The sequence below is a fragment of the Pyrus communis genome, chromosome 11 (genome assembly GCF_041283825.1).
Source record: "Pyrus communis isolate YQ-2024b chromosome 11, ASM4128382v1, whole genome shotgun sequence".
NCBI classification, from domain to species: Eukaryota; Viridiplantae; Streptophyta; class Magnoliopsida; order Rosales; family Rosaceae; genus Pyrus; species Pyrus communis.
The window spans coordinates 20,473,220-20,485,150 of record NC_142575.1 but is presented as its reverse complement, the minus strand read 5'-3'; the positions used below and the strand labels follow the sequence as shown (position 1 = coordinate 20,485,150).

The 11,931-nt window shown below is 37.0% G+C and overlaps 1 protein-coding gene across 1 annotated transcript; it reads right to left on the bottom strand.

The window, feature by feature from the left end:
* Positions 1-336: 336 nt before the first annotated feature.
* Positions 337-9,735, bottom strand: LOC148693045 (PH, RCC1 and FYVE domains-containing protein 1-like). The gene is made up of 9 exons (XM_088679372.1): positions 9,094-9,735; positions 7,529-7,615; positions 7,026-7,115; positions 6,334-6,414; positions 6,009-6,203; positions 3,580-5,718; positions 2,571-2,717; positions 1,704-2,089; positions 337-1,012 (listed from the first exon to the last, which is right to left on the bottom strand). Exons 1-9 carry the CDS (start codon positions 9,160-9,162, stop codon positions 880-882), a joined length of 3,327 nt encoding a protein of 1,108 aa, XP_088535498.1. The 5' UTR covers positions 9,163-9,735; the 3' UTR covers positions 337-879.
* Between the last annotated feature and the right edge of the window lie 2,196 nt (positions 9,736-11,931).

The window sequence follows — 11,931 nt, the reverse complement described above, 5'->3', positions numbered from 1 at the left end:
GACATTGTTTGGCTTAACTTTCTGTGTGGGTAGTGAAATGTAAATGAAATTTTACCTAGTATTGACATTGTTTGGCTTAAAATTTGAAAAACTATGCAAAATAAAGTATTATAAGATGAAACTCGAAAGAGTTGGGTAAACCCGAACCCAATTAAAACTCAGACCCTACAAAACCCTCATGAAACCAAACCCAATCCAAACTCGAATTGTGAAAGTTGGGTTAGGTTTGCTTTGACCATCCAATGTGCCGCGTTGCACCCCTAGTATAGAATACTCCAGATGCAAGTAGGCGATTTTTTGTTGAAATTGTAAAGAGCCATTGTGTCACATATCGACTAGTAAACCATGCATCCACTTTCAAAAACTCAGCAATTCAAGAGGTCTCCCCAGCCAAGAGGACCAATTCTACAACTGTTCCTTTGTTCCAATACACAACACTGTAATGTGATGAATTATGTGCACATCATATGGTAACACAGAGCTGGTTATATCATGTACAAAACGCGCATACGCAATGCCTCGAATATAAACACATTTATGAACCATTGCGGAAAAGACTTGAAAAATTTTTTGCAGATGCAATCGCTTATGGAGTTTACACCGCAGCTGCTTTCCACAAGCGCCAGCAACCTAATAGGAATTTACATTTCTCACCCTCAAACCCCCACACAAGGAACATAGGGAAAAATTAGAATACAACAAAATTAGAGAAAAATGGGAAAAGTAAAAACGCAATCAAACCCCTATACCAAACCTCTGCTTCTTCAAACCTTTATAAGAATCAAAGCCAACGCTAATTAACGAATCAGACCTTGGTAACCCAAGCTTGAACCTGAAACAAAAATATCGTTTCCATGTACAGATGACTGTTCCCACATGTCAGTGAGCCAAGTCCTCGCTCCCAATGCCTACACTAGACTTGTCTACCGTGCGCACATTGTATATTTCATATACTCTTGCTCGGTTCTCTGCCCACCACTGTTCTGCTTGTTTCTCACTAAATCGCTTCCGACTGCATTCACCAGTGATATAAATTTGAATTACTGTATGAATATACTGATATGGTAAACTTCTATACAATTTACTCTCTCTCTCTCTCTCTCTCTCTCTCTCTCTCTCTCTCTCTCTCTCTCTCTCTATATATATATATATATATATATATTATATTTGTATGAACGAAATGTTCTCTTCCAGACAGTGTATTCAATTAAGATAGTTTAATTAGAATTTTAAGTGATTCTCTGAAGGTGTATTCAATTAGAATTTTAAGATAGTTTATTAAAATCCCTAGAAATTTGGGTGTATTCAATTAAGATTTTAAGGAAGTTTATAACATTTCAGGTGTATTCAATTAGAAATTGATTTTAAAGAATTTGAGAAAGTTGAGGAATTAGAGGGAATTGGAGAGATTTCGTAGTGTATTTTAAGCATCCACAAATGTCACCTCTCCCCATGAGATTTCGAGGGAATTGAATCAAAATTTTATATGGAATCTCTACAAATCAATTAAAATCCATGGATTTATAAATCTATTAAAGTCCCTCAAATTCTCAATTGAATACACCCCCCCGTAGTCTAGATTAATAGGTATGTTATCAGTCTGGCAAGAGAACATTGTCCCATATATACACTAATACACGCTATTATCAAAAAGGTAAAAACACATCTACGCACATATTGTTATGTAGGTAAGTACAATATACCTGAAACGAACTCGCTTGAGATCCTTGGCGCCTCCCGGTAGGGAAGTAAGTGTGATATATACACCAGGCTCATCTTGCTCAACCCATTCAGTTTCATGATGAGATTCGTTTTCTTTAATTTTGGTCCCATTTCTGGTTGCCACATCTAGATGTCCTTGTTTGTTGTGACCTGAATTGCGGTTACTGGTGGTGTTGGACCCATTAGAAAACAACTGACTGTTTGGTCCATTGGAGTCTGGTTCTTGGAATGTTAATTGACCATTCAATCGGTCAGTCAAAGGAATAGGAACTTCGTTGGAAGGATCAGAACCCAAGGAAGAAGCTAGAGAGGGTGATTTGATATTCCGTACTGCTCCAACAGGCAGCCTTTCAGCCATGTCCTTCAACTGGTCAACATATACAAAACACAAAATTAACCATCAGCTAGACTTGGCCTATAAGAGCACAAGTGACAGTATACAGTAAGGATCTATTTGTGCCCGACCAATTGAATAGATCACCAGAACTGACTCAGGAAAATCTCTTTAGCGCATGGCACTATAAATAATTTATAGTTACCATTCCATGTAGTTCAATATGTCATACACATTTATTGTGGAATAGAAAAAGTTGATCTCTATCAAATATACTAAGCAAGCAGTCAACACATGTCAAATGAAAACCAGAATCAAACGAGAATCTATTTCTTCACTGTTTCTGGTGAAAAATAACTCTTACGTACACCTAGATACATTTTCGATAGATAGCAGAACTTATAACATAAAGAAAAATCAATAATCAATCTAACTAACAAACTACATTTGAAACAATGGTTAAAAATAACAATAAGTATTGTACCAAGAATGTAAACATCTATCGTATTCTTACTTGGGCAGTAAGTGACTGGATCACTTCCTTTGCTGCTTTGCATTTTGCAGTCTCCGCACCTGCAATTGCTATTGCTTCCTTCAGCTGTTTAGTTGTTCGTTCTAGCTCAACCTCTTGTATTTGGGCTTTTTGAGTAAGACTTTCAACCTTAGAGATAATAGTAGTCAGACAAAACGCTCAAGGAGAAAACTGAACAAGTGTAATATGAATATGTTTGGTCTTGGAAAGTAAATTTGAAGGGCATCGATAGCCCAACACAAAGGTCACATTTCTATAAATAGAAAAAGAATAACATGATTGTTTCAATTTTTGGTTTTTTTCCTCCCTTTGTTTTTTCTCTTGGTATGTTTCTTATTAATTATCTATGATTCTTTTCAATTGTCTCAAAAAACAGTTAACTTTCCACCAAGTAAAAAGTAACACTGATTAATTTAATTTCATTCTTTTGCTCTCTCTTTGTGCTATATTTCTTACTGTTAATTGCTCAGTCACTTAAAAACGAAAACTCATGCCACATTGTCTGCTCCACATTTGAGAATAACAAAATTCATCTTCAACTACCTGTTGATCAATAAAAAATTATCACCAGTTGTGACCTTAATTCATTTGAAATACTCGGTAATTGAATTTTTATTTGGATATAGTTTGATGAAAAGGCATATTTCGTTTTCTAGTTTAAAGAAAATTTCTCATGTTGGAGGGGAGAGGGATTTTGATTTCTATATGTGAAATATTACCATGTTAAATTATTAAAGATCCAGACTTGTAATTTTTTAAAATTCTTGCCAATAGTTATATTAATTCCAAAATGAAAAAAGTTGAAATTGAGTTGTCGGAGTTTAATTTCCACAAATAGGCCACTACACAATTACTTATTTCATCAAAATAAAAACTGGTGAAAGGAGAAAAAGAGAATCAAGTAAACAAAGTCAATTTTCACCAGCAGCTGACTTACAAGAGAGCTGTGCACCAACACTTGTTGAAAATTAAAAAGATAAGTAGTTGATACCTGTGATCTTAGTTTGATAACCTCCTGTCTGAGGCCTTCATTTGTCCTTTTAGCGTCATCTACAACAATCTTTGGCGATGTGAGTCCTCCCAGAGTTGGAGTTGGTGTTGTAGAACGAGGTGGGCTGGGGCGCCTTGAAATTGGGGATGTAGCTCGAGAAACAATTCTTGATCCAGGAACAGAGGCTGAGAAAAACTTCTTGGATGACCCAAATACTGGATTAAAAGGTTTAGAAATATTAAGAGCTCCCCACTGTGATCCTCCATTTGGAACAGGTGAGACTCGACTGCTGTTAAATTCTAGTTTCTTATTTTTCTTTGATGAACGGGTTTCCACATGCTTCAGAGATTCCATTGAAGAAAACCTGGCAAGTTGCACACGAGATCTGGAGTCCAACTTATCATCTTTATCAATAACCTCATTTGACCCCTGATTGATACTTCCTCTTCTGCTTATAGATGTCCGTAATGAAGTATCAGTTTCAGCAGCTTTTCTCAGTTTATTAAAACAATTATCACAGACACGATAAGGTTTGCTAGGATTTGGTGCCATGGAAGCTTTGAGTGATTTCTTACTGCTGCAAGAATGACAAAACACAAGCCCACAATTATAACAATTATGGCGTTTTCTTTTAAAATTAAATGGAAGCCGGCAACCCGAACACATTGACTGATCAACTCCTGAAACCCATTTATGAAGGCATATAACTGCAGTAAAATTAGCACCACAAGCAATACTTTTGACTTGCTTATCTTTCAGAGCTTCAACTAATGTTGGGGAATTTCGATCATCTATATTCCCATGACCTAAACGACCATTTGCTCCTTTTCCCCAAGTATACACTTCAGTTCTTGAAGTTAAAACTGCAACATGATAGGCACCACAAGCAATCTCTTCCACAAAACTCTTGGAGAGCTTTCCCTCAACTCGAGTTGGAAGCTTTCCATCAGCTTGAGGATTTCCTAACTGGCCATAAACAGGACTTCCCATTGTGTAGACATGACCAGATGTTGTACGAGCAACTGTCATACTATGTCCACAAGCAACTCGACAAAAATTGGATTCAACCAGAGCGGCAACACAGGTAGGCACAAGTTTTGCTTCCTTGTCACCATGCCCCAGCCTACCCTTATCACCATCTCCCCAAGTGAACAGCTTTCCTAATGAACAGTTGCTGGCACTTGAATTCCCAACCATGACTTCTACAACTGCAGCAGTATGCCAAACACCACAAGCTGCTCGCACAGTGCGAAGGCCCTTCAGGGATTCCACTTCCCTGGGAATTGAAACACTTTTCCGATCACCATGGCCAAGAACACCAAATGTGCCATCACCAAAAGTAAACAACTGCCCAGCAGAAGTTACTACGGCTGTGTGCCAGGGTCCACAAGATATGGATGAGACATGTATAGCCTCCAAGGGTCCATTTACTCTTTTGGGGACCCAATGGCTCACTTCATTTCCATGTCCAAGTAGACCGAAATTGTAAGTTCCATCACCCCATGTGTACAGATCACCAGAAAGCGTAACAGCACAAGTATGGTACTCACCACAAGCAACAAGCTCAATGTTGATATTACTAAGTGCATCAATGAGCTTTGGTTGCAAAACGTCAACATCCACACCATGCCCAAGCCTGCCCCCCGATTCCTCTCCCCAAGAGAAAATCTCCCCTTGCTTCGTTACTAAAGCAGCATGCCTACCACCACATGCAATGTTTTGGACGTCAAGTACGACTTTAGATTCTAAGGCTTTGGGCAACAAAGAATCCATTTTTGCACCAAGACAGCTTCCAACTCTATGAGAACCACCACCCACAACACCATCTCCTGTGCCCTCTCCCCACATGAAAACATCTCCCAAGGCATCACCATCATCATGACCAGAACCTTGGCTTGATGAGCTAACAGCACTGGATAGACTAACTCTAACAGCATCCATTCCCATTGCCTTCATCTGCCCATGTACACTGTCTGAGCCCCCAGATGACACAGAATGTACGGAAGCACTGGCCGAATCTGAAGGGAAGAAACCCTTGGGAGGAACAGCATACAGTATCACATCTGAAAGTGCCTTATCCAGACCATTTTTAGGAGGACTTTCATACGGACTATGAAGGCGAAGGTGATCTGCACTATCCTGAATGGAATAAAATAAAAGAATTTAATTTACATTTTGGACGCAAGTGAAGAAGAGCATACAAAGGGAAGGGGATCCTCTCCGGATCCCTTCCACCAAGTCCACGAAGGCCACAAATCCGGGCCTTTGAAATTTGATCCATTGGCTAAAGTTATTATAACTTTTAAAGTGGGCCCCTGTTTGTAGCCGTTGGATCAAATTTCAAAGGCCCAGATTTGTGGCCTTGGTGGACTTGGTGGAAGGGAGTTGGGGAGGATCCCTTTCCCATACACAGGAAGAAGAAGACATACCTTCTGTAAGCTATCATTACTACCAAATGGAGAATTTAGAGGGGAGCTTCTCCGAGTGTATGTTCTAGGACTATTTGCTTCAGATGGAATTCCATCACTCCTTGACTCCGTTCTCCATTTTCGATGATGGCTGCGGGATATCAATGCTTTTAAGCCACTAAACCAAACCTCAGCTTCATCTTTATCTTTGCAAATCTAGTACAGAAGAATCAGATCACTGAATACATACACTTTAAAACAATATCAAAACCATTCTACTATGACAGTATGACCAAAGGATAGAACAAAAGACGATAGCAATCAAAGAGAGTAGATTGAACCTTACCAAATCTAGTGACCTGTCATTATATATTAAAGAAAATGACTGGTACTCCTTCTCAGGCCGTGGATACCTTTGAAAGATTGGCTGGAAGAAATAGGGCCATGTTTGATCAGTAGTCTTATCTTTTAATTTTTATTCAGACCTTAGCATCATGTTGCTGCAGATGCATAAAGATATGGAGCTCTGATAAAATTAAAACACAGAAACATACGCAAGCACAAAAGCACAATCAATGAGATATGAGGGTTATAATGAGAAATCGCCAGAATCATTATCAAACAAACAAATCCTTAAAAAAAAATCATCCTTAAGATTAATAAATTCAAGGAGGAAGGAGGAATAACAAGAGAAATGGCACAAGAGTAGGGAAATTCAAGGCTTCTTATGATCCAGAATGGCACATGTTATATACTAGTACTACACATGCAGTGGTACATGTATAAAGATGGAAAACAGAAAATAAAAAATAAACAGATAACCCATGGCTAAATATGGTCAAAATATCCAGCTTTTTCACATAACCAGTGGTTTTTGGGTTTAAAAAAAGTTACAACTTAATCACACATTAAAAGCATACCAATTTTTCTTTCAATAAAAGATCATTGACTGATGTAGTCATGCAACCACATTGTCAAAAAATTTGTACATGTGAGTAAGATATATAGATGATGCATCTTCACAGTTAAGACACTTACAGTCCGTTGCCCAGAAATAATTCTAGACACGTGGCTTAGCTTAAGGTGCTTTTCCTCTTTCCCAGAGAACCAGATTAGAACGGATTCATCCTGAAAGCAACAACCAATGATGAATTATATATATTAACAGGAAAAATTATGTATGACAGTCTTACGAAACTACTGTATTGAAGAGCACAAAGCTTTTAGCTACAATTAGATGCCTCAAGATATATATCATATAAGATTGTTGATACGGGAATTGGATGAAACTGTTGCAGAAGATCTGAGTAGGCGTACTTAATTAGTTTTAACACCATTTTATTCTGCCTCATGTAGGTGCTGAATATGATCATGTAATTAAATCCTTCTATGTTTAAGGATGGCTTCCAACATGAGAATGGATGAAAAAAAGGGATACATATGGTACTCTTGCAAGGAAAGGAAAAGAACAACATAGATAAGAAGGCAGACCCAAACACAATATTATAACAGCAAATCAGAAAATTCAGGAACAAACTTACATTGGAAAGACGAAATGGACAAAACTTAGGCTTCCCCCTTCTTCCATACTTGAGCAAGTATGCCCCTTTCTTTAGAGCAGTAATAGCCTGTAGTAAGAAACAGTCAAGACTCTAACTTAAGCATATTCAGCAATTTCGTGTATGAAAAGAAAATATTAAGAAAAGAATAACAGTAATGTATAGGAAAGGATAACAAATTACTTATTCATTAAGCCTACTAAAATTACGAAGAGGAGAAAGACATTTTAAAGAAAGAAGTGCATAAATCCATAGGAGCTAGCATTCAAACTGAGTTCTAATATACAATTCTACCATGCATGGACACGGATACAGACACTGGGATACGACATGACATGGGGATATGTCAAATTAACAAGAATTGATGTATGACCACAAGGGAATACGACACGACATGGGGATACGAGGGGACTCCACACGGGGATACGAGGGGATACCACCATGTCCATGCATCGTAGATACAATTCCCTTTAAGAATTCATATTGAGTTTTGCTATCATTTAGTATACAATTCCTTTGAAGGATCAGCACACTTAATTCAACCAATGAAGATCAAACTGAATTAAGTGAAAGATGACATAACCACTCATAACAATTGAACCTATACTTGTATTAATCCTGGGAAGAGATGCTCTGCAATGTTATGAATGCAATATTCCTAAGCACCAATCTGAAGTGTTGATAGAAAGAAGAGAAACCTATCGGCAAGGGAGGACGGGAATGAGAAAACAAGTTCCTATTTTCAAATGTTACAAAAAATTCATTTCCGTCATTATTCAATTATTGCCCCAGACTATCATCAAAGAAATATCCTATTCCACTAACCCCCTTTCTTCTTCTTTTCTAATTTTTTAATTTTCATCAAAGAAAATTTGAATTATATTGCCCCCATCCTCCACCTCTAATACAGTAAAATCAAACCCGTTTTGGTCCCATGATTTAAATAGAGTAAATCCGTTGTATGTGATACAACAATGATCAATTTGATTGGTCTTTTGCTTTTGTTTGTATAAGGTAACTGCAACTCAATTGCTAAACTCATACGTAAACCCTTAACAACTGTCATCCCTAAACTTAGAGCAATCAAATGTATTCGCTTCAACTACCCAACCCCCAAACTCATATCGCAAAAAACAGTGGAAAAAGTAGTGAATTTCAATAATGTGACCCCCAACTATCAACGTAAGCAAACACTAAACTCCATGGCTTAATCTAAATGTAGTACTCTAAATTCCACGAGCTGCAGCCGCTTCACATCCCACGAGTTACAGTCTCATTCAAAAAATCATTTCATGCAATAAGCAACTCATTGCCACTTGATCACATTGAACAAAACTCGCAAATCATCATCGCCATCATCACCACCACCAATATAGCATCTCAAACAACGAGATAAACACTCAATTTTGGATCAAATAACACCTCCTAATTAGTTTATACTCAAAGCATTCAACATTAGCAGCAACACCATTAAACAGCAGAAAATCAAATTAAACCCAAAAAAAAAAAAAAAAAAAAAAAATCGAAACCCCAATAAATAACAATACCTGCTCGATGTCTCTTTCGACGGGACCGGTCCTGCTAAGATCCGAACCCATTCTATCGGTCCGCGACATTTCTTCTCCTCCTCAAAAACCCTAAACAAGTCTAGATTCTAAACCCCAATCCGGGACTCAACCACTCTCGTAACCAAACACCGCCATTCACAGACTCTGAACTCAGCCTCCAAGTGGAACCCCATATCTTCTCCCCCAAACAGCCGCCAATCTCCACCGACACTCAAATCCACCATCGTCGCCAATTTCAGTCCAACTTCAATCCAACTCCCTCAGTCCGCATAGAAACCAACGCTCTCGGAGTGTTGGAGTCTTCGCGTCTTCCAGTGCAGTCCACAAGCTCCGTCGTCCGGTGCCTAACGAAGCTGAGAGAGAAATGAGGCGAGAATTCAGTGATTCCTGGAACTGGGGACGCGGTAAATTGGCGAGTCACCGAGTCGCTGACTCGAGAGATTGAGTGAGAGAGAGAATCTAGGGGAGGAGAAAGTGAGGGAAAAGGTGAGAAAATGCAGGTGAGTATGATCTGATTTTTTTCGTTATGAGTTGAAGAGGAGGGCAGAGAAACAGCTTTAACCCAGAGGGAGAGAGGTGGATTTTTATCTTTCTTCTTTTTTTCTCCAAGAGAAAAAGTGTAAGAAACGAATGGTAAAAAGCGAGTTAATTATAAGAAAACTAATAAAAATGGTTAAAAGTTTTGAATTTTAACAATAAGGATAAAATAAAGAGGGTTTTAATGAAAAGGGCTTAGGTCAACAAATATTTAACCAAAAACCATCCCGAAATGTTATTTAACCAAAAGAGCTCAAAGTTTAATAAAAAACCTTCCAAAACTAAGTGTCCCCAAGCACTGCGCTGCCATAACCCCGCCAAGAACAACAACGACAACAAGAAGACAGGGATCGGAAATTGGATCCGGTGAAATCGGGTGTTGAATTGTAGTGATTTTGATTACCTTGTGAGTGTTTTGTTTGTGTCCGAGAGTCTGCCTGTAAATTGTTTGCTGAAATACCAGCCTTGTTGTAGACATTAATTTTTGGTACTGTTGTGAAATGTCGAAAACCTTTGCTTAATTTAGTGTCTGCTTGGTATGTGTTTGTTGTAAAAGGATAAAGGCTGCGGGATTGCTTGTCTTTGACCTGCAGATGTTACAAGGTCTTCTATTTAAATCCACCTTGTTGTACTCTTTTTTTATTAATTGTCAGAAACATCAATCTAACACGAAACCGTCATAATAACTCCATGTCTTCCTATCAAATCGAATTCCCCCATTTTAAAAACAACCAAATCAAAGTTGAAAAATGAAGCATTAATTGAAACAAAGCCGCTGAAACAAGTTCAAAGAAGTTTAATAGCAGAAACTGATGAAAAAGTATCTAGAAAAAAAAAAAACCAAAACGTAAAACGGTTTCTGGAGAACCCAAAATATAACACTGTTTCTGGAAAAAAAATCAGATACGGTGTTTGTTTGTGCACAGACAAAACAAACACTGTATGTGGAAAGAAAAAAACCAAAATCCAGAAACAGTGAGTTAAATTCCAGAAACAGTGACTTAGATTTCAGAAACAGTTTATGTTTTAACCATTAACTGTTTCTTTTCTTTTATGAATCAGTTGATTATATTTAAGAAATATGATGCTTATTTTGCTTTGAATCCAAATACAGTGAATTTCACTATTTCTTTTCTAACTTACATTTAAGAAACAGTATGTCTATTTCATTTGGATCCAGAAACAGTGACTTGATTTAAGAAACAGTAACTTAAATTCCAGAAATAGTGACTTAGATTCCAGAAACAGTGTTACTTAAAATCCAGAAACAGTTTATTTTTACAGTCCAGAAACAGTGACCCATCGTTATTATTAAATAACATGCAGATCTCAAATTTATTTTCTGGAGAAACAAATGATGAACTCCATTGATGAAGAAAAATTGAAAAACAGTATCTCGAATACACTATGAATAATAACGACGATCACATTTCAATGAAATAATACAAAATATAAATTAAATAGCATGACGATCTATATTTTTGTTTCAAAGAAAAAGAAGAATGTTTGCAAAACAACGATGATCTCCATTAACGACGAAAATCTGGAACTCAACCTAAAAATGTTAGAGGTAAAATCGACAAATCATAATTTATTATAGTTGGGCCATTTTTAGTTGGACTAGCCTTGTACTAATCATTAAACAAAACTTATAACATGATTTTTAATTAGAACTAAAACTTTTCAAACCCTTTTCATTAGTTTTCCTAACATTAAAATGATAGCTATAATTCTATACGGGTTCTAAAATATTGTAACTTTTCCAAATTTCCCCATAACTAAACACCTGTATGTAAGAGAAAAAAAAAAAAAGATGTGTGTTTATCTTTTCTCTTAATTATTGTGTTATATAAGAAAAATTGAAACTTATATCTACTTTACCATATGATATTATAAATAAAAAATATTTTTTTTTCAAAGTATATATGCTGTCTGACAATCAAGTTGGACGCCTCGTTAAGTTAATTCTATATGTTGAGAGATTAATAGTTTTGCAAAATAATACGTATGTCAGATATTTACTTGGCAACGTGTATATTATACGTATGACAATGACATATATATACATGATTAGGGATTTAGAATAGGCAAAAATGAAGTTTGCTAGACGATATTACTTGTTTATAGGCAAATTATTACAATGCATGTGTCCTTAACAAACGTTCATGCATAATGCCCTTGACAAGAGCAGTTGGCTTTCCCTTTGATTGACCAACACCATGGAAGAAGGTTCACTTTTAACAAAAGCGGCTTATGTACGTATAAGCACAAGTCAGAAAT

Bases quoted from the DNA above. Each gene is read 5' to 3' on its own strand.
- LOC148693045 (XM_088679372.1), bottom strand. From the start codon at position 9,162: ATGTCGCGGACCGATAGAATGGGTTCGGATCTTAGCAGGACCGGTCCC. The intron at 6,204-6,333 runs GTAAGGTTCAAT...CTTCTGTACTAG, and splicing joins ATGACAGGTCACTAGATTTG to ATTTGCAAAGATAAAGATGA. The intron at 5,719-6,008 runs GTATGTCTTCTT...TATTCCATTCAG, and splicing joins GTAATGATAGCTTACAGAAG to GATAGTGCAGATCACCTTCG.